Genomic DNA, 20,776 nt, shown 5'->3' with positions numbered 1-20,776 from the left:
CAAAATAAATAGGTGGCTGGATGTATAGTTGGTTGAGTGGACGGATGGATGGATGGATGATTGATTGATTGATTGGATGGATGGATGGATGGATGGATGATGGATGGATGGATGGATGGATGGATGGATGGATGGATGATTGATTGATTGATTGATTGATTGATTGATTGATTGATTGATTGATTGATTGATTGGATGGATAGATGGATGGATGGATTCATGGATTCATGGATAGGTGGATGGATGGAAAGATGGATGGGTGTGATTTTTTGGAGGGGGGGGTATTAAACAGATGTACAATGAGAGGGAAAAGACTGCAAGCATGATAACTAAATAAAAAAAAGTGTTTCCCTCTTCTCTCATCCCTTGTTTTTTGATTAATTTCAACAACAACGTCCTAACGTCCCTTGTAGCCTTTACATGTGAACTTCTGTTGTTTGACAGTTTTCTTCCCCTGCTGAAGTCAGACAACACCTCCATGTGTTTCCACAAGGCTCCGAACCTGCTGTGAGGAAATGATGTATCAGTGGGTCAACGTGAATCTTTCTTACGGGTCATTTTGGGATGGAACACTGTTCTGTGACAATTCACGTTCCCAGTCTACCCCGCGCCCCCATTTCTGGGTCCCCCGCCCCCCTCTGGCAAAGCGCCTCGATTTCCCAGACGACATCGCTTCTCGTACATTCCGCCATATTGCCATCGCCTGAACGCGCTGGCTGGATCGGCTTCTACCCACAACTGAAAATGTAAGTACTCAAACAGTAATATCTGGAAACATTGGGGGGTATTGGGCCGTCGCGGGTGTATGTGTGTCTCACTGCCAGGGGCTCGACTGTTTAAATGTGGGTAACAATGCAGGAGAAGCCCTCAGCTCCCCTCAGCTCACTGGTGCGACGGCTCTTTTCTCTGTTGTTGTTTCTCCCTCTGTCACAGCGACAAATTACATTCACGACCCCCTCGCAATATTTGTGGGATTAGCTCTTTGTACCATTGTGATAACATTTTAAATAGATACAATGGTTCTGTTTAACATTTCTACACGTTATTTGCCGTCTGAATTGTTTCACACAGGCTACATTTTACGCGTATTTCGCCTCTATGTTTGGCGTTAGGAAGAGCAGCTACCCTGTGTTCTAGCTAGCTAGCACTAGCCGATCCCCATAGTTTCTACCTGGAATCTGTGCGTTGGGTCTGACTATTATCTGCAGTAGCTAGTAACGATACGTTGGAGCGAATCAAGCTTCAGTTTATCCTCCTGTCCTGTGGTGGAAAGCAAAGATTCAAAGAAGAGATCAACGAGAGATAATGTGTATCTAATCCCAGGCAGTGGTTTAAGACATGGATGCTTCCTTCAAGTAAACACATCTTGTGGTTAAAATGCTGTTTGTTATCATGGGATATCTTTAAATTTAAAGCTTATGTGAAAACATAAAGGGTTTGCATTGAGCAACCTAGTGTGTTTCATTTGGACGACTGTCCCCTCTTGTCTGTCACGTGTGTCAATATGCTCATGGAAACGCAGCAATCCGAGAGTAGACATGAGACAGCGTCACTCAGTTTTCTTCTGCTCATGTAAATCTTATTAGGAATCATTGTAGCCCATTCAGGCCCAGTGTGTGGCTTACCTCTGGTTGACTGGAAGCTATTTGAATCAAAGCTGTGCTCAGGTGTATTGAAGAGCTCTGAAATGTCTTTTGAAATGAACTGACTTCTCTTTGCATAATGGAAAGTTATGTTATTCCTTATAGCCTAAATGCGCTCTTTTATTTAAAATAAAATCTATTTTCTTGCTCTTCCAAGGTGACAGGTACTCCCTAAAACCCAGACTTAATCCTGTGGAATAATAGAGATCTCATTTCACTGTCGCATAGATTATGCACTTAGAACCTTTTTTAAGATATCCGTTTTTCTGATATGGAAATCTTATTTTTAATGCCTGTCAAATTTGGTCATTTCTAAACATTTGATTACTTTTTTAAATCTACCTAATCAGCTATGCTTCAGGGGTACACCCAGGGGCATAGATACATGCATACTACAATATAGAGCAATAACATACTTTTAATAGGGACCTCACAGCATTTTTAGTCAAGGTCCAAATAGGAAAATAGCCTAAATGTTTGGGGGATTAACATTTACTTGTACTTAATGTTTACTTTAATCAAATAAAATCAAAGGGTAATATATACAGCTCAAAACTAGGTCTATTTAAATGTATCTGAATAGTGGCTCTCCTCTTAAACTATGTGCATTAGGATCAAAATATGCTAATAAACAGCTGTGTAAAAGAACAGTGGAGTGAGTCAAATATTAAAAAGTCTGTATACAATTAATATTGAAATCTGGATGAGGTTATCAAAATGGCTGTACAAAGCATGAAACTGTAAGAAGTGATGTTTTGAGTCTACAGCTCTGTAAGAAAACCTGTTATTTTTAATACCAAAATATGTTGAATGACAACAAGTGTGGCAGTGGCCAAACCCACTGACACACAGAAATTATGCCCTAAGTTATTTTATGAGTAAATAAATCCTTTTGGTCCTCCATCATCAGCTGTAGAAATGAATGACTGAATGGTTCATTGTGTTTTTCATTAAAGATATGTTTGGTGCGTTGTTATGCAATAATGCAAGCTGCTGTATTTTTCAAATTTATTTTCCTAAACTTCTTGGTTTATGAAACCTACAAGAGATATATCACAAACAGGACAACAATTCACATGGGTGTTTCCAAGGGGATAGTCAATCATCTGTGTATAGTTTTGTAAAAAGCATTTTATCTAGAGTCTGTCATCCAGTAAGTGCAGGGTTCAATCCCTCCAGTCCACACGCTGCTGTGACTATGAGATATATTATACCCCACAGTGTGTGAATGAGAGGGTTTATTCTGCTAAGCTAGAAAAATATTTCTATGTGCAGGTCATTTATCATTTATATGCAACCAAATATCCAATCTTTAATTTTTTCCAGAAAACCTGAAAAGCAAATGTGTTTTTGTATGTTTCAGTTCTGCAGTGATGACTCAGACGGTTCAGACCAACGGGGTTCAACCCCTCAGTAAGACCTGGGAACTGAGTCTGTATGAGCTACAGAGAACTCCACAGGTGAACTGTTCATACCCTTTCAATCTATACACATTGTTGACATGTTTGTCTGTGTGTTAACAGATTTAATCAGCCACACAAGTTTGTGCTTCTGTTGTAGAGCTCATTTCTAAAATTTACCTCTATTGTCTCATTGAGACCACGTATGCTATCATCAAGTTTGGCAGACATGTAAAAATGTGAGATGGAATGTTTAATGTGTCTCTCTCGCAGAGATTTATTACAAACACCCACTATATATGGGAAATTATCAGGAACACTTGATCAGTTCAAATGAGTTTATGGTATAATTGTCCCTGTACATACACAGTTATGTGCTCCTGAAAGTAAAACAGTGAATTATTTAAAATGACGACTTTTCAGCTGCTGTGGCTCTTTGTTTCAGAAAAACGTCAGTCAGACCTGTGACCTGCATTAGTTGTGTGTGTAACATTTCTCAAATAATGTATCTGAGTGTACTAACCTACATGATGATCTGTTTCTCACGGACACAGGAAGCTATAACAGATGGACTGGAGATAGCGGTGTCGCCCAGGTCCTTGCACAGTGAACTAATGTGTCCTATCTGTCTGGACATGCTGAAGAACACAATGACAACTAAAGAATGTCTGCACCGCTTCTGCGCTGATTGTATCATCACAGCTTTGAGATCTGGGTGAGTTTGAACCTCACAGTAGAAACCAGTAGAGTCCCTTCTTCCCCTTGTTTAATTACTCAATCAATCATCATCAATCCTATCACCATCTCATCACATGTGGTAGTCGATAGTGATAATATTATGCCTATGGTGATACATCATGTTTAAATATATCTTATCCTGAGGTTAGATTTACATTTTTTCTTGTTGCTGTTGATCGCTTTTATTGTTCCTTTATGATCTATTCTGCCCTAAAAAGGTCCCTTCATAAATGACCGGTTGTGGTCAGTCACCAGTGGCTCTTAATGTACACATGTAGGACTGCGATACCCTTGCACGCAACTAGTTGTCGTGGAGATATTATTGAGTTTATATTGTTACTTTGTAGCTCAAGCAATAATGTTTAATTACATTTAAATATATATATTTTTGTATATATATACATACAAAAACATCAGTAAATTATCTGATAGATTAATTACTTATATAAGTAGTAGCATTAATAAAATGTAGCCCCACTCATCCCTAGGTCTGTCACTCTTGAAAATGATAAATTGAAGGCAAAGGTCAGACGGTACTAAATTCAGGCAGCAACGTCTCATTTTAGGCCGGTGCTGATCATCTCTCTCGATCGAATGGCAGGTCATATCAGTATAAGTCAGTTTTTCCCTGTGTCAAATTCTTACGGTATGTTTAATGTTTAAAAAAGAGATTCATAACTGTTTTAATAACTGTACACAAAAATCTGTTCCCCTATTTTCCCTTTACGGGCACTATAAGTACATTTTTATGTTGAACCTAGATATAAGCACTTTAAGATGCAATTGTAAGTCTGTCATTTAATGGGTTAGGTGTGTTCCTTTGTTAAAAAAAAAAAAAAAAGTCATATTAAAGCTACCAAATGCAGATTCTGGAAATCATGGTAGTGCTAGCCGGAGTCTAAAGCAAACCACTCCAAACCAGACCACTGCTGACAGGGGCTCGTTTATCTGTGAGCTAGCCAAAGCAATGCCCTGGGCCTGGCCTTCACTGTTTGGTTAGAAGGGGGAGACTCCCTCCCTGCACCATTGTCAGGCTGTGTCTGGTTCTCACAAGCCTCTGATAGCACCTCCTTTCCTCCTTATCTTTGCAGTAATAAAGAATGTCCTACCTGTCGTAAGAAGCTGGTGTCTAAGAGGTCGCTGCGTCCAGACCCGAATTTTGATGCTCTGATTAGTAAGTAACGACAAAGGAGGTATAACCAATACAAAAAAATATCTACTCAAACGGAATATTGACACAGTTCAGTAAGTCAAAATACCGGGTAAAGATATTGTAGACTTGTGTTTTATACTCATACATCCCATTTTAGGTAAGATTTATCCCAGCCGCGACGAGTACGAGGCCCACCAGGAGAGAGTATTGGCCCGCATCAGCAAACACAACAACCAGCAAGCCTTGTCCCACAGCATAGAGGAGGGGCTGAAGATACAGGCTATGACCAGGTAAACACATCAGTTTTAACACAAAAGCACACACAGTGATGCAGATTCACACACAATTAGTCTAATAAGATGAGTTTTTGTTTTCCCCAGACTGCAGCGTGGTAAGAGACACACAGTGGAGAACGGAAGCGGAGCAGAAGACAATGGAGACTCCTCCCACTGTAGCAACGCCTCTGTCCACAGCAACCAGGTATGTACTTATATACACAACATATTATTACACTTCAAACCTGTACAGGTGATTTAGCAATAACTGACAATCATGTAAAACAACAGTATTGCTCAATTTGATTCTAAATGACATATATCAAGCAAATAAAGTGCCAGACCTCAAAAACACAGCTAAGAATAAACAGTAATGATGTCACCATTTGAAAGAATTGTAGTTATTGCTTAGATCGCAGACACACAGGGACAACTTTGCCTTCCAACACAACACATGTCTTCCTGGTGTGTGTGGTCTTCATACTAACAGTGACTTTACCATCTGTTTTCCCAGGAGGCAGGTCCGAGCATCAAACGCACCAAGACGAGCGATGACAGCGGTTTGGACATGGACAATGCTGCTGAGAATGGGGGCGGGGACTCTGTGATCGATGGTGGTGCAAGTGAAATAGAACTGGTGTTCAGGCCACATCCCACCTTGATGGAGAAGGATGACAGTCACAACAGGTAGTCATAGTGTCACGCAAATATTCGTTCCCCTGCACACGCGCTTTACCTCCGCTGCTACAACTCCATCCTAGGGGAAACACTGACCATACACCCACCTGTTTTATAAGGGTTATACGGTTTAGTAATGGTAAAATACAGCCAAACCCTATAGTGTTACTTACATTGTGCTGAATGTTACCTGTAGCTTTAAACAACATTCCTTCTGGTTGTTTTGGAGCAGTGTCTATATAAGACAAATTATATCAGTCTCAAACACATCTATTCTGTTGTGTTCCTGGTTGTACCTGTTTGATTACATATGCATATTTGAACGTGTGTGTGTGTCTGTGTGTCTGCAGTGTGGAGTTTGTCCCTCGCTACATTAAGACGTCCGGTAATGCAACAGTGGATCACCTGTCTAAATACCTGGCCGTCCGATTGGCTCTGGAGGAACTGAGAAGAAACGCTGAGGCCAGTCCTGTCAATGTGGAGGCGGCTTCAGAGAAACAGTACACCATCTACATCCCCACTGCTGGAAACCAGTTCACTGTGAGTACACACCCACAAACACACGCATTTACACACCCACAAACACACGCATTTACACACCCATGCACTCCCAATCTAACAATTTTAGAATTCTTTCAGTTTGGTTGACTGAACATGAATGCCCTATTCCTACATATCGTCCAATAGGAATTCTTCACACAAGATATTTTGACATGTGTAAGTGTTGAAATGTAAAAATAGAATGAGAGAAATCTGATTTCATTTAGCTGCTTCATTTCCAGGGTCTTGGTTGAGACCTCTTATTCAAGCTGGCCCAAATTCTAATTTTAGCAGAGGGCAGTCAACATTACATTCAGATGGCAACTTTTTTTTTAAGCTTTGACTGAATGTCACTTTTATTGGTTAAAGTAAAAGTTACACCAGCCATGGAAAAGCGATGTTTTTAACTCCTCTGTCTACACACTGTCTTTGTAGTGCTAATAGCAACTGCTTGAGTGTGTTTCTTACATATGTTCAGGTTCTTGTGGAATTACTGTTTGACTAAATGATGTCCTCCATATCTGAATACAATCAGGGACTGTTACCATATTGCATTACCTCCAAACAATCAAACCATGGTTCTGATAGTTGGTAGTTTAAAAATACTTTTTTGGATAGTTCAGGCTTTCTGGGGGAAAATACTGGATGGTTCACAGAAAAATGGAAATCCACTCATTATCTGCTATGCCGATGGAGGGCTGGGGTCCACAAAACATTTAAGGAGTCTCAGGGGTAAACAGTATTGTAGCCAGAGTGACTAAGTGTCCTCAAGCCCTGCGGCTCCGAGGATATCAGAGGACTTACTGTCTTTAAACAGGGTGTAAATTATGACGTTTCAAGTCCGATAAGTATGTTGGGCATTACGAAAACCTAGATGACACCACAGGAGCAGTATGGAGGCATGTGTTATTTTTTCTGTTTTGTTATGTCTGAAGAAGGAATCTCAAGTAACTTCAATTGGAGAGGATTTGCCTGCAAGGCGAAAATTTACTCAAACACCTCATCCACCCCTCGAGAGGCGGTGGACTAGTGGCAGAAACTTGGACTATGGGCAGAAAAGGTCTCTGGTTAGACTCTGGTTCGACTCCACGGAGAAACAACAAAAAGACGAACCTGGATTGATCTGTCCAAAAACCCAAGAGGATTCTCCCTACCCTGTCTAGTGCCCCTGAGCAAGGCACCTTACTCCCCCAACATCTGCTCCCCGGGCGCCGTACACGGCTGCTCACTGCTCTGTGTGTCCTGCACCAGATGGGTTAAAAGCAGAGGTTACATTTCCCTACAATTGCAGTGTGCTTGCATGTGTTTGGGACAAATAAATGTATCTTAATCTTAATCCATCGGCATTGTGGGGAGTAAATAATGAGTAAATTTAAATTTTTCGGTGAACAATCCCTTTTAGGACAGCATAAATGAGTAGATGAAAAAGAAGCAGCGGTGGCTCTCAGGATAGCTATCAGTCTTTGCCTGCAACGATATAATGTTTGAACAACAAGAATTTTCATGTTGCCGATAGTAGTACCATACTGATATTACAGAGGAAAGAAAATCCACAATCTGTCTTTCATTCATTTTCTCCAACAGACTGATTTCTATGTACTTTAGTCAAACAAGTTATTGAGGACAGTTGCCGAATTGACAACACAACGTTGTTAAATGCATGCCTGTCTATAAAGCAGTCAATGTCATATAAATCTCTTTAGTCTGCTCACCTAATTGCAATGTGCAGCAAAACAATCAGAATCAAATGTGTAACAAAGACATTCACGCCATTATTTCAGCAGAGAATTGTTAGTGGCAGTCGGAGGTAACTTAGCAGACTAATTGCATTCGATGAATTTGTGATGTGGTGGAGAGCAGCCTGGTTATTTGTGCAGGAAGACCAGCTGTGTTAATAAAGATGCAGTGACGGGCCTGGGCTGGAGGTGAAGCGAGACATGAGGCTCAGAGCAGGAAACCTGCCAGATGCTTGAACTCTTTCACTCTGTTTGCAGGTCCTGAACGGGTCCTTCTCTCTGGAGCTGGTCAGCGAAAAGTACTGGAAGGTGAACAAACCCATGGAGCTCTACTTTGCCCCTACTAAAGAACACAAGTAGACACATAACAACACACACGTGCATACACACATAACCACATACACACTCACCATTTGGAAGTAAACAGACGGACTTGGCTACATCTTCGCACACAGAAACAAGAGAGGTGTGTGTGTCTGAAGGAGATTAGGAGGGTTGGTGAAAGCCCTGAACGGACTCTTGTAAAAAGAAAAAAAACCCTCGTTTTATATTCTCTGTATCTTTGTGTGTCTCTTTCTATCTTTCTCAGTAGAAGGTAGCAGATCAGTGCAGCAGCTCGCAGATAAATCACAGATAAAGCTCTGCTGCTAACAGTGGCTATAGATTCTCTCCAGCTCAGAAAACCAGGCTCCATTCACAGTCTCAGTTACCAATGTGCTGTTTTCCAACTAAAGAAATTGTAATATTCCATATTTGTTTCCAGCCCCTTTTATACTGTTTGATGTTGGTTTGTCAACCAGAGGGTATAGGAATGTGCTGAAACGGAGGTCTTAGATCTCATTTTGAATTACAGCCTCCAACAGGTCAGTCAGAGCTTTAGAGGCTGAGTTCGGAAACGCTGTTCTTAGATTAAGATCACATTGCACATTGATAAGGTCGGACTTGTGCTACAGCAAAATAACCAATGAGAAGATAAAGTCGTATGACACACACAGGCTGATACCAACATTGTAATTACCCATACACACTGTATGTACATGTACGCTTTTCAACTGTACCTGTCCACGATAGTAGAATCTGACATGTATGGAAGCAAAACCAGGCCATAATAATCTGAATTTCATAGTGAATTGAACCTACTGAATACTTAATGTTGAAAGTTAGAAACCACTGAATGTGAAGCATTGAGATATTACACTTTGAAAACCACCAGTCTGAATTAATGTGGTGACATTTCAGATTAGTGTCTGTGCAGATGAGATTATTTTCATCTAAAAAGACAAATAGATTTGAAATTAGACAGCTGAAATGACGTACTTGACATTTGCTAGGAGGGAATTTCATCTCCATAAATTCAGACATATTTCAATGTTCAACATTAAGTAATCAGTGGTGGTTAAAGGTGCCTGTGGGTGTTTAGACCTCTACCAGCACTGTGGAGCTGTATTTCTATAACTGGATTCCTGTTCTGTTGATCTTGAGCACATACTCGCACACAGGTGGTGGTAATGTGTGAGTTACCGCAGCAAACGGACCATTTGTCCAGTGAAGTGTCAATGACCGACTGTCTCAAAATATTAATCTCCATATGTAAGCTACATTGCGTCTCCCTGGTCTTCTGTCTACTTCCTGAGTGCGGCTTTCAATTATTTGATTTGTGATGTGTATAAACCACTTTTCTAGTGTAACCTGGCCTCAAGTTTTCAGTTGCTCATAAAATTCATATAATTATTTTTGACATTTCTTAGTTTGCATAGTTATGCCTCTGAATAAAAGACAGATTTTCTCAGAGCCATCTGGCGCAGTGACGTACTGTTATCGCACAGTGTACAGGGACGAGAAGACACCTGTTTGAATGCTAGATGGTAAAATGTGCGTTTACACTGAGGAATCCAGGTCAATCTACAGCATTCAATCATGTGAAGATACACAGAATGAAGAAGGCAAATAGGTGTTTTTGTTTGTTTTTGTTTCTGATACTGTTGCAAATGTTCTCTGGAGATCTTTTTTTGGACATGTCTGTCGTTTTTCAATAAACCAGAAAATGGTGACAGTTTGAATGGCTGCAGTCTGTTTTCCTGCTGTCTGGAAACTGAATCACTATAGCAGGACACAGGACAGAGCGAGTATCTACTGAATGCAGCTACCAGTGTTAACGCATGCTAACAAACCAGGTGCACCACCAGCATGGTGCGTGATGACAGGTTGGGGGTTGAAGTGAAACTCTGAACTGTGACTGTGAGGTACAATCTGGCAGCTGTTGTCTTGATCTGTTGCCTGTAGGAAAAAAACTGTCTTCTAATATCTGTGGCTGCTCTCTATGGCTCATCCTTTTTATAAATGTCTTTTGTAACGTGTGTGTGTGTGTGTGTGTGTGTGTGTGTGTGTGTGTGTGTGTGTGTGTGTGTGTGTGTGTGTGTGTGTGTGTGTGTGTGTGTGTGTGTGTGTGTGTGTGTGTGTGTGTGTGTGTGTGTGTGTGTGTGTGTGTGTGTGTGTGTGTGTGTGTGTGTGTGTGTGTGTGTGTGTGTGTGTGTGTGTGTGTGTGGGGGTGGGTGGGTGGGTGGGTGGGTGGGTGGGTGGGTGGGTGGGTGGGTGGGTGGGTGGGTGTGTGTGGGTGTGTGGGTGGGGTATTTTTGCAGCACCGTGGCCAGTCAGACCATTACAGTATTCACCATCCCACCTACCTTTTCATCAATCCCACTCCACTTGCTGACTCAGCAGTGTAACATGACTGCCAGCGTTAGGAGGGTTATTTTCTCATCAGCACTCCTTCAAGGCAAAACATGACATCACAGAAGACGTAAGAGTACAGTTCCTTATTGTTTTATACACATGGTGGTGGTTCAGTGAGATGTTTTGATTGAAGTTGTTTTGTTTTTGTCTGTCACTAAGGAAGGGCTCTGAATGTCCCAAAAGGATGAGAAGCCCAGTTTGTGCCATAAATGTGTCCATGATAGAACACCTGTTATTCTGCAACTGATTTGGTACATTGTTCTGGTCACAAGGAACCTGATTGGACAAACCACAATCATCCCACTAAACCCTTTACAGGTGTATTGGTGCAGCACCATGTAAACATCAGCTGTGGACCAAGGTCCAGTTTAGTTTTTGTGTGAATAGCAGCATTTATTGTTTCCATATTAGATATTGTGTAGGTAACATAACACATGCGGAGCAGCTGATGGGTGGAGTGAAAATTAAGAGATTCGATTTCTGAGTCGGTTATAAATATAATCTTTGCAGCTTCAAGTCGGGACAGTTCAGACAGTTTTTGAGAGACTATACTAGCTGACCACCTCCTGTGACCCAAACATCAGCTGAAGACTAGACCCAGAGCTTTCCACCACATCTTATGGTCTTGGTCAGCAGATGAATTTAGCTCAGTTTTTCACTTTGACAAAAATAATATAAATAGCTTTGAATAATGATTTGGTCCCAAATGTACATTGACATTTGATTTATGTTCAGTTGATCCATTTACTGTCAGTGTAAATGGCTCATTTAACCCCAAGGTTTTGCCCAGATTCTGGATTCAGGGAGGAGACGGTGAGTCAGAGGTGTGTGGGAAGCACCTTCACTCTCTTCTTATTTGGTACTTGTGTGTGTTTGTGGCTGTGTGTGTGATTGGCTCTGTGTATGTGTGGAACCTGTACACTGCATCTTTCTGTTTGGAAATTAAACCTGAAATTGTGTGTTCATCACTGAACACAGTGCTGTTGCTTGTGTTTTCACTGATTAAAAACTGTTGCGTTACTGTGTTTTGTGTTGAGTTGTGTATTCCTGTCACCATATATCACCCTAAGTAAAAAAGTGAACTTGCCATTGTATTTTTCTTGTGTTTTTCTATGTTGAACTTAATTTGTAATATGACATGAATAAAGATAAAAAGGAGCAGCTGTTAGCAGGAGAGTAAAGTGAATTAAATGAAGAAAACATTTATCATATGAACAATGGAATATGAAGCATGTGGTGGTTTATGAAATAGTCCATTTAAAGGCTTTTAGTTCTAAAGGAAATTTAGATCATTGCTTCAGGAGAGTTCTGACATGGCTCAGTTCACTGCACTGAGCTGCAGACAAAATGAAACATGGAAAATATCAGTCACAGATGCTGTGTGCACAAGAGACATACTAATGAACACACGGCCTTGAGGGAAAAGGTCAAAATATGTATGAGACTTTATGGGTGTGGTGATGAAATAAATGTGTAGTTTAACTTATTATAGATATTATAATTTTAGATATTAGTGGTACTTTTTCTTTACAAGGAGTGCTGGACACGAGTACCTGCAATTGTAGCAGATGTGACCTGTTTTAGGGCCGGCTGTCGCTCAGGAGGAAGAGCGGGTTGTCCAGGAGTTCGAACCCAGTGACGTGCAAGTGACGTTTGTCAAGATATTCAACCCCAAATTTCTCCTGACACCTGTGCAGTGCCTCCTGTGTTATACTGGATGAGTGTGTACCCTAGAGCGCCTTGAGCGGTCATAAACCATCTTTAATACTTTTAGATATTTGCTTATACAAGATCATTTTTCAAAAACCTGTACGTATAATACTATTTTCTCAGGGTGTGATGAGTTGGTAGAATAATAACCATCTTGCTGTTTTTAAGCAAGACAGCACAAACTGCTGAACAGATGTCCACAACACTTGGAAGGATTTTGTTGTACTTTAACATTGCAAGATGGTGCGTTAGTACCCATTTTCCCCATGGACCATTATGAAAAACATCAGGTACATGGAGGGCACTGATATCCATGAGTGTGTGAAATTTGGTGAAGCTTGAGGAGACTGTAGGGTCTCGTTGGTATGCGCTCCACTGAGTGCCATTCTAGTTTTATATGTGTTTATTGCTTGATATTTGTGGCTTGGAACACATACGTCAGTCCCCCAAGAAACACATAAATCATTTAGCACATTTGTAAATGTTACATTGCGTTTGTAAATTGTGTGTAACACACTTTAAGTCGGCTTAAGGGACTCCTGTAGGATCTTTTTCATATTCATCATTTCCTGACTGTTGCTACAACACTGTATTGTATAGTTATGTCTTTTAGAACTGCTTTTAGCCGTCCCCTGCTAATATCATGTTCACTAAGCCATCACTTTTCACAACCACAACAAGGTTTAAAAGAACCTGACTGATTCAACAGGACCTGATGTGAAATGTACACCTGAAGCAGCTAAAACCACACAGCTACTGTGTTTGCTCTAATGCTCTTCCACCCTGCCAGCATCAAAACTGACTCAACAGATACTTCAGCTGCTGTCTCAATGAATTTATTTCATGCTGCCAACCTGGTCTTTTCTCTGTCAGTAGCAAATTATGAGACAAAGTGAGACGGCGGGCAGAGGAAGGTTTTCTCATTATCAGACAAGAATACAATCAGACAAAATTTAGATGTAGTACATTATTTTGTCTTTTATTTCAGGTATAAAAAGAAACAATATAAGCAATGTGGAGATGGTCTAAGTAGAAAAAAAGTCAATGAACAAAGATGTTCAGAAGTTAGAATGTTAGGGGGAAAACAACCCAGCATGCACTGGGCAAAAAAGGCAGGGAAACGCCCTGGACAGGTCACCAGTCCATGACAGTCCGGCCAAGAAGAGTCTTTTCCATTTCCTCAACCTGGATGAGTCAGAGGCCCGAGAGGGAGGAGGGGAGGAGAGATGAGGAGGAGATGTTGCAGTGAGCAGCCAGCGGAGGCAGCAGAGCAGCTGTGAAGCAGTTTGAAAGGAGCGAGGCGCTGCTTTGGACAGACTTGTGTCTTCTCTCTGCACGGCTGGCAGACACAGACAGTGTGAGGTGCCAGCACCTCCCTGTCTGACTGCCAGCACATCCAAACCCCAGAGGTGTGACTGAAAATAGTGAGTGCAGAAAAAAGGAGGAGAGAACTGGATCAGGAAGACACTCCGTTCCAGTATGAAAACAAAAGGCTAATCGTGTCCCAAAGCAGAGAAAGAGGAGACGTGTCTCAGTCAACAGTTTGACGTCCGTTTACTCATGGACCATGTTGGAAGATCAGACAGTCTTCCTGGCAGTCAGCACTCTGACTATGGAGCCCACTCCTCCCACTGCCAGAGCCTGAGGACACACACACACACACGCGCACACATTAGATGCAGTGTAACAAAAACAATGGGGAAATGTATTTGTATACAGATGAAGCACCGAGGTAACCACCGTTCTTCTCTCTGAGAGACAAGCATGTTTACCTTTTCTTTGTGGATTTACATTTAATCAATGTCTTGTATATGTAAATGGGAAATGGATTGTATTTTGATATATTACATAGCGCTTTTCTATTCTTGATGACCAAAGTGCTTTACATTTACATTACAGCTTACCATTCACACACAAATTCATACAGTGCATCTATTAGCAGCACTTTTTCTTCTTTCTTTCTATGAGGATGAGGAGCATTGAAGTGGGGAGGACTGGGATTAAACGGCCGACCTTCTGGTTGAAGGACAACCGCTCTACCCCTCAGCCACAGCCGCTGTACATCACATCATTTTGATGGACTGTCCACACAGAGCCTCTGTCTCATTTATGTACTTAGAGGTCAGACTGCAGAACTCTGAGGTCGTCCCACAGATTTTATACCATCTACCGGTCATGAACTGACCATTGCAAATTTCAGGAGAGCAAACCACCAATTTGCTTTAGATATGTGGGCCACAGTGGAGCTCTGTCAAACTGGATTTTTTTCTGTTTGTGGCTAGACTCAAGTATTTCACTGTGATGCTGGATTTCATACATTCATCTACTGAGCCAACAGCTGTGACCATGAGACCCAGGTTTTTAGTTGACTTAATACTGGACTGCCTCACAACAGTGACGGAGAGTAGGACCCTGAGTAGGTTGCTGACTATCTTGGACAATGTCCACCACCCACTACACAGAACTCTCACAGAACTTTTTGTACTATCCACTCCAGCAGCACAAGAACACTTTCATACTGGACACTGACACAATCCTTGCATTCTGTACCATAGGGTCAGACCCATTCCTGTAACTGTAATATGTTCTCCCTATTTATATGTGATTTATGTATGTATGTCGGTGAGGCAGGGCCGGCCCTGGCAATGTTGGCGCCCTAGGCGGGGTTTCAGAATGGCGCCCCCCCCAACATACACACGCAAATTGTCATGCATCCCCAAGAACTTTTGGACTGTATACAGATGCACACACAGGCAGACAAAATTGTAAGCTATAAAAAATAATAAAAATATATAATAAAAATATAAAAAGTCTGAACTCAGCTGTACTGACAGCATATCATGTCATGTCGACAAAAATAAACATTAATGATGAATTGGGGTGATTCTACCTCTATATTGTTCTTTCTTCTCCTCCCCTACTTTGCTGCGCTTTCTGAATCGTGCACCTGATAATTTAATCCTTTTTTGACTCATCTTCAACTCTTACCACAGTCTAACACGCCTCCCCACACACACACACAAGAGAGTATGTGCTTGTGTGTTTCTGTCTGTTTAGACACAACTGACAAATGTGTGGATTAAGCAGTGTTTGGCAAGTTACTGAAAATTAGTAATTAGTTACAGTTACTAGTCACTTCTTTTAAAAGTAATTGATTTACCCCACCAGTTACTGTATATCAAAAGTAATTAGTTACTAGGGAAAGTAACTTTTAAGTTACCTTTATGTCTGCTTTTTAAATGTAATGAATATGAACAGTACTGGACAGTCAAACACAATACATATATTTTTTAGACCTATTTATTGTAATCAACAGGGCAACAGGCCCATTTGTGGGTCATTTGGTACCGGGCCGCACAGAAAGAATAAACATTTAAATGTTTTCTGTTTTATCTATTATCCGGTAGTTTTTCCAAAATAAAACCGTTTTATTTTGAAAAATTACCGGATCCTCTGCGTTATGACTCATGCTTTATGCATGTCAAGACGCTCGTCTCGGTCACGTCACTTTTTCGCTGACCACAAACCAGCACGGTATTTGTCGGACCCATTTGTCAACAAACCAGGTGAATCCAGCAGGTCTGTTTAAGGAAAAGATCAGCTGCCCGAGATTGCAAATGACGGCGGCCTTAAAGTATGTTTGAGAAAACAACTCTGCCGGTGTCCTGGATTAAAGTCACGGCAGAATACCCTGAGATCGCCACAACAGCACTTACAACTCTGTTGCCATTTCCGACATCATATCTGTAGTGACATGATAGATCGTTTGAAATATATCAATTTTCAGTGTGTTTTCCGGCCCGATTTGCTCGCAGCGAGCGAAAAAAATAGAACAGACCCCGGAACCATCGCTGCAGATCGCGAGCCGGCCGCGGCGCTGCCCGCAGCTTCCCGGCACAACGCTGCCGGTGCGAACAGCCCAATTATTTAACATGGGCGCGGAAAGGAAGCGGACAGCTTTCGTGGCGCCTCGCTGCGCTTCTATCTCCGGTGCGTCCCCGGGTTTAGAAGATGATGTTGTGATGTGAATGTTTTGGTTTATATTGCATGTGTCACGTCATGATAAATCAGTCCCTTGTGCCGCCCTCTCGGCATTTTGCGCCCTAGGCAACCGCCTACTTCGCCTATGCCAGGAGCCGCCCCTGCGGTGAGGTGTATAAGTGTATAAGCTACTGGATGACCTCAATTTCCCACGGGATTAATAAAGTATACATCTATCTATCATCTACATAGTATGAGTGTGTTAAGGACATTTTGAAATGTGTTTTCTGCAGGGGTGGATTTATTATATTTCACTTAAAAAATTCAACAAAATATGAAATTAATTTTGATTCACTGCATGATTTCATTTTAAATGTATTATATATCAACTGCATACCCTTTCGTGCCACTGCAGCAGCACAGCGCTGCTGTTGTCAGAGGGTTTCTCGAAGCCTCTATAGATGTATTTCATCAACAGGTCCACTCCTGCTTTGTCCAGTGATGCGACAGCTTTCTCTATGTCACTGCTCTTGAAACTGCTCAGAACTCTGACCACCAGCAGCTCAGCTCGGTCCTACACAGAGGGAGGACAGAGTCACACAACTCACAGGTTAATGACTCATCTGTCTCGCTCTTCAGTCACATAAGAACTCTGCTGACTGCAGAGCTGACAGACAGGCTTGTGTACGTGATGTTTCAAATATTCTGTGTGTGTGTGTGTTCTGAAACTTTTCAGTCTTGTTTTAAGATACAAATTAATATTATGGTAATTTCATCTTGTTATACAGTAAAAACCTTTGATTCATCATAGTAAAAGTTCATAAAACTTCAGTTTGCTTAATTGATGAACAGCAAGGAGGAAGAGAAGAGGAGGAGAGGAATATCAGATCACAGAGAAAGTAATACCTCATCTAATATCACCCAGTGAGAGTATTGCTGTAGACACACAAAGATACTGTGCAAAAACTAAGACTGATACCTTGGCGTTCTGGTTCTTGGAGTTGATTGGTGGGTTCTTCAGCACAGCGTGGAGAGCACCAGTCATGTTCCCCTTGCAAACAGCAGTTAAGGACTACAGACTTTCTACACACAGGTGTGAGATACATGTGCATTTCCCTTTTCTGCTAAATAAAAAAAATAAAGAGTTTCCCTATACAATGCCACAGCAGAATGAAGGAACATTGGTACATTGTGAGTGGTCTGCTGGAGTAGCAGCATCTGGACAGCAAACAGGGAGAGAGTGGAGAGGAGGGAAGCTGGTGATGGACTCAGTGGAGGTGGTGGGACAGAGGAGAGCAGCACAGAGAACTGCCTCAGTCACAGGTTGATCCACCCACAGTGAGGAAGGAGAGATATCACAGGTGGTTCCTTCCTGCTGCTGTACAATCTGCTCTGTTCCCAATACACCACAAGCACCTAATATATCACACTCAGGTTCAACTTAATACAACATTTATTTACAAAGTATGTACTATTTCTAATTTTCATATTTCCTCATGTTTATGTTTACTACACTTATGTACATGCCCCCCCCCCACATAGTGAAACAAATAAGATAATTTTATCTAATCTTAGTTAGATATAATTATATTATTATACAATATAGTATATTAGTGAGGTATAATACACTATAGTATAGTATATTGCAGATTAATATGATATGACAGTACAATATAATATAGTTACAGAACAGTAGTGAATGATAGAATGGTATACTGTAGTAGTATAGTAGTTATCATACTGTATAGTGTTAGTGTATTATAATTATAGTAGTCACATTATAGTAAAGTTATATTACTCTAGTATATTAAACTGTTATAATATATTCATAATATAGTATAGTTATTGTACTAGTCTAGTACAATATATTGATAGTATAGTACAGTACGTGCAAAAAGGTTGTAAAGTACACCTACGATGAAGTATAATATGCATCACCAGTATAGTAAAGTATTAGTACATTATAGTTAATAGGAATAGGAAAGGTGCATAGACCTTATTTGAACTCATTAGAATTGAGTGATCTGACTGACTGGGCTGATGTGTGATCACCATAGTACAATTGATAATAGTACACAGGTCAGTACACATTGTGTAGTACAAGAACTCAGAGTACAACTCTCTCGCTACACTGACGACAGAGCGACCACACCCTCCTCCTGTCAACTCACACCCGGAAACCACGTTCAACACGGAAATGTGCAGCTACCTGGTCAGAGTGAATCCAACACATTCCAGCCACGACTCACTCACCTCACCGCACATGGTGGATGTCACTCCGATGTATCAGAATATGCATAAATACACCGGAGTGGCCCAGTGGCCGCCGGGCCTCCTACGGGCCGCCAGCTGGCTGCACGACGCCAGCGGCTCGGTCCCAGTCACTGGGAGGAGACCGGTCCTGATCCTGAGTGGAAAACTGGCTTCATGCACATTAACACATCTACTAACTAGAAGGATATTGTCTGAGCAGACCGTCCACTTCGGCGTCGTCCGGGCCGCCCTGGTTCTCTCCTCCCTCCTCCTCGTCCACAAACTTGTTCTCGTCGTACTCATCCACGTCCACTTTCCTGAAGCGGTCTGACAGTGAACTTTTGGACATGATGGACGCAGAAGGATATGCTATTCGGGGAGAAACAGGCTTTCAGGACAGCAGATATTAGCAGCTGAGCTGTCCAGTGTCCACCTACCGCTACTTCACTTCCTGCTCTGAGGATTCTTCTTCGGCTTCGTTGATCGTTTCTAAACCAGGGTACTACTGTTTTACCGCCACCTACTGGTGAGGAGTGAGTAGTGGTGCAGTCTGTTAAAGTCTACTTGTGGTTATACAGTATTGAGTTGGTACTAATACTAGTTTTCCTTCAAGGTAACTGTGCATTTTCACTGTTGGTATTTACATACAGAGCAATCTCGAGTATGGAAAAATATCCAATTTAAAATGATCAAGATGCATCCAGTGATTAGGGACAAATCTCTTATCTCATACTCTTATTTTGAACGTGCAGTGATTTACTGATTTATCTGACTAACTAACTCCATTAATCATACGACAAAAGTCACGGCTGTACTTTCCTCATTTGGTTGAAAGCTAACATCAGGTGGATTTGAACCATATTTGTATCTATTGAGATGTTTTAAGATATGTAGCTGTACTGTACATCCACTACAAACATAATACAACATTTCCATAATGCACAAACTATCATAAATAAATAAAAGCAAAAAAGTATAGGATAAAGCCAAATCCATATGCTCATCAATACAAGTCTTATATAGACAACATAAATGGTATGACACCTGCATTAAGTAGTTATGACCACTGGAGGGCAGGAAAGCAAAGCAAACTAAATAACGAGCAGCAACAAAGATCAATCAATCAATCAATCAAGTTTTATTTGTATAGCCCACATTCACAAATAACAATTCGTCTCATGGGGCTTTAACATTGTGTGACATCCTCTGTCCTTAACCCTCAACAAGAGTAAGGAAAAACTACTAAAAACCCTTTTCACAGGTAAAAATATGTAGAAACCTCAGAGAGAGCCACATGTGAGGGATCCCTCTCTCAGGACGATAATGTGTTAAATCACATCAGCACGCAAAGGGCTCCACATTAAAGAGACAACCTGAATGTACGTGTCAGTACACTGACGAGGATTCAAATCCAAAAGTAATCAAACTCCATTTGTGAAGACTTGGAGCTGTTGGTGGTGTCACTGTGTTGAAAGCCCCATGTGCTTGACACAATAACACACACTTCTTGACTTGACAAATTTTACACTAAACTCAATTTCAGCACAGAACAAATGCAAAACACATTAATGAAGCTCACATTTAGAAAACGTTAATGTTAATTCAATCCGACCAGATAAGCTCAGCCCACAGAATGTAGTTAGAAACAGGACAGCAGGTCAGAAGGAACACAAGTTGTTGACATTTTCCTGCCAAATCTTTCATTTCTGTTGAACTACATCTGCATGACACCTCCCTGTTCATGGACCTTTTCTTTGCTTTTGAAACCTCGGCTCGCTGCTCATTCATTATTGTACATCTGCCTGCAGATGGCCACTTGACCAAGTATGATCAGGGGCCCTTCTGGTTATAATTGATTCTTATAAACAATTGTATTCGTTAGCAATGAAACGGACACGTAGTCAGTTCCATACGGTGTTTGGCTGCAACAGTGGTT

At 41.3% G+C, this 20,776-nt stretch overlaps 2 protein-coding genes across 2 annotated transcripts; one reads left to right on the top strand and one right to left on the bottom strand.

Moving 5' to 3' along the window:
• Positions 1–698: 698 nt before the first annotated feature.
• rnf2 (ring finger protein 2) lies at positions 699–10,219 on the top strand. The gene is made up of 9 exons (XM_061083823.1): positions 699–746; positions 3,007–3,103; positions 3,598–3,758; positions 4,873–4,955; positions 5,092–5,224; positions 5,315–5,414; positions 5,724–5,896; positions 6,238–6,427; positions 8,422–10,219. Exons 2-9 carry the CDS (start codon positions 3,017–3,019, stop codon positions 8,521–8,523), a joined length of 1,029 nt encoding a protein of 342 aa, XP_060939806.1. The 5' UTR covers positions 699–746; positions 3,007–3,016; the 3' UTR covers positions 8,524–10,219.
• Positions 10,220–13,558: 3,339 nt separating this feature from the next.
• On the bottom strand, positions 13,559–19,296 carry LOC133017789 (actin-related protein 2/3 complex subunit 5-A-like). Its single transcript, XM_061083984.1, has 4 exons — positions 19,051–19,296; positions 17,567–17,640; positions 16,985–17,161; positions 13,559–14,247 (listed from the first exon to the last, which is right to left on the bottom strand). Exons 1-4 carry the CDS (start codon positions 19,187–19,189, stop codon positions 14,185–14,187), a joined length of 453 nt encoding a protein of 150 aa, XP_060939967.1. The 5' UTR covers positions 19,190–19,296; the 3' UTR covers positions 13,559–14,184.
• Positions 19,297–20,776: the final 1,480 nt, after the last annotated feature.

Source organism: Limanda limanda, chromosome 13, assembly GCF_963576545.1.
Source record: "Limanda limanda chromosome 13, fLimLim1.1, whole genome shotgun sequence".
Classification (NCBI taxonomy): Eukaryota; Metazoa; Chordata; class Actinopteri; order Pleuronectiformes; family Pleuronectidae; genus Limanda; species Limanda limanda.
The sequence above is the reverse complement of the archived record's forward strand: the minus strand, read 5'-3'. Positions and strand labels throughout refer to the sequence as shown.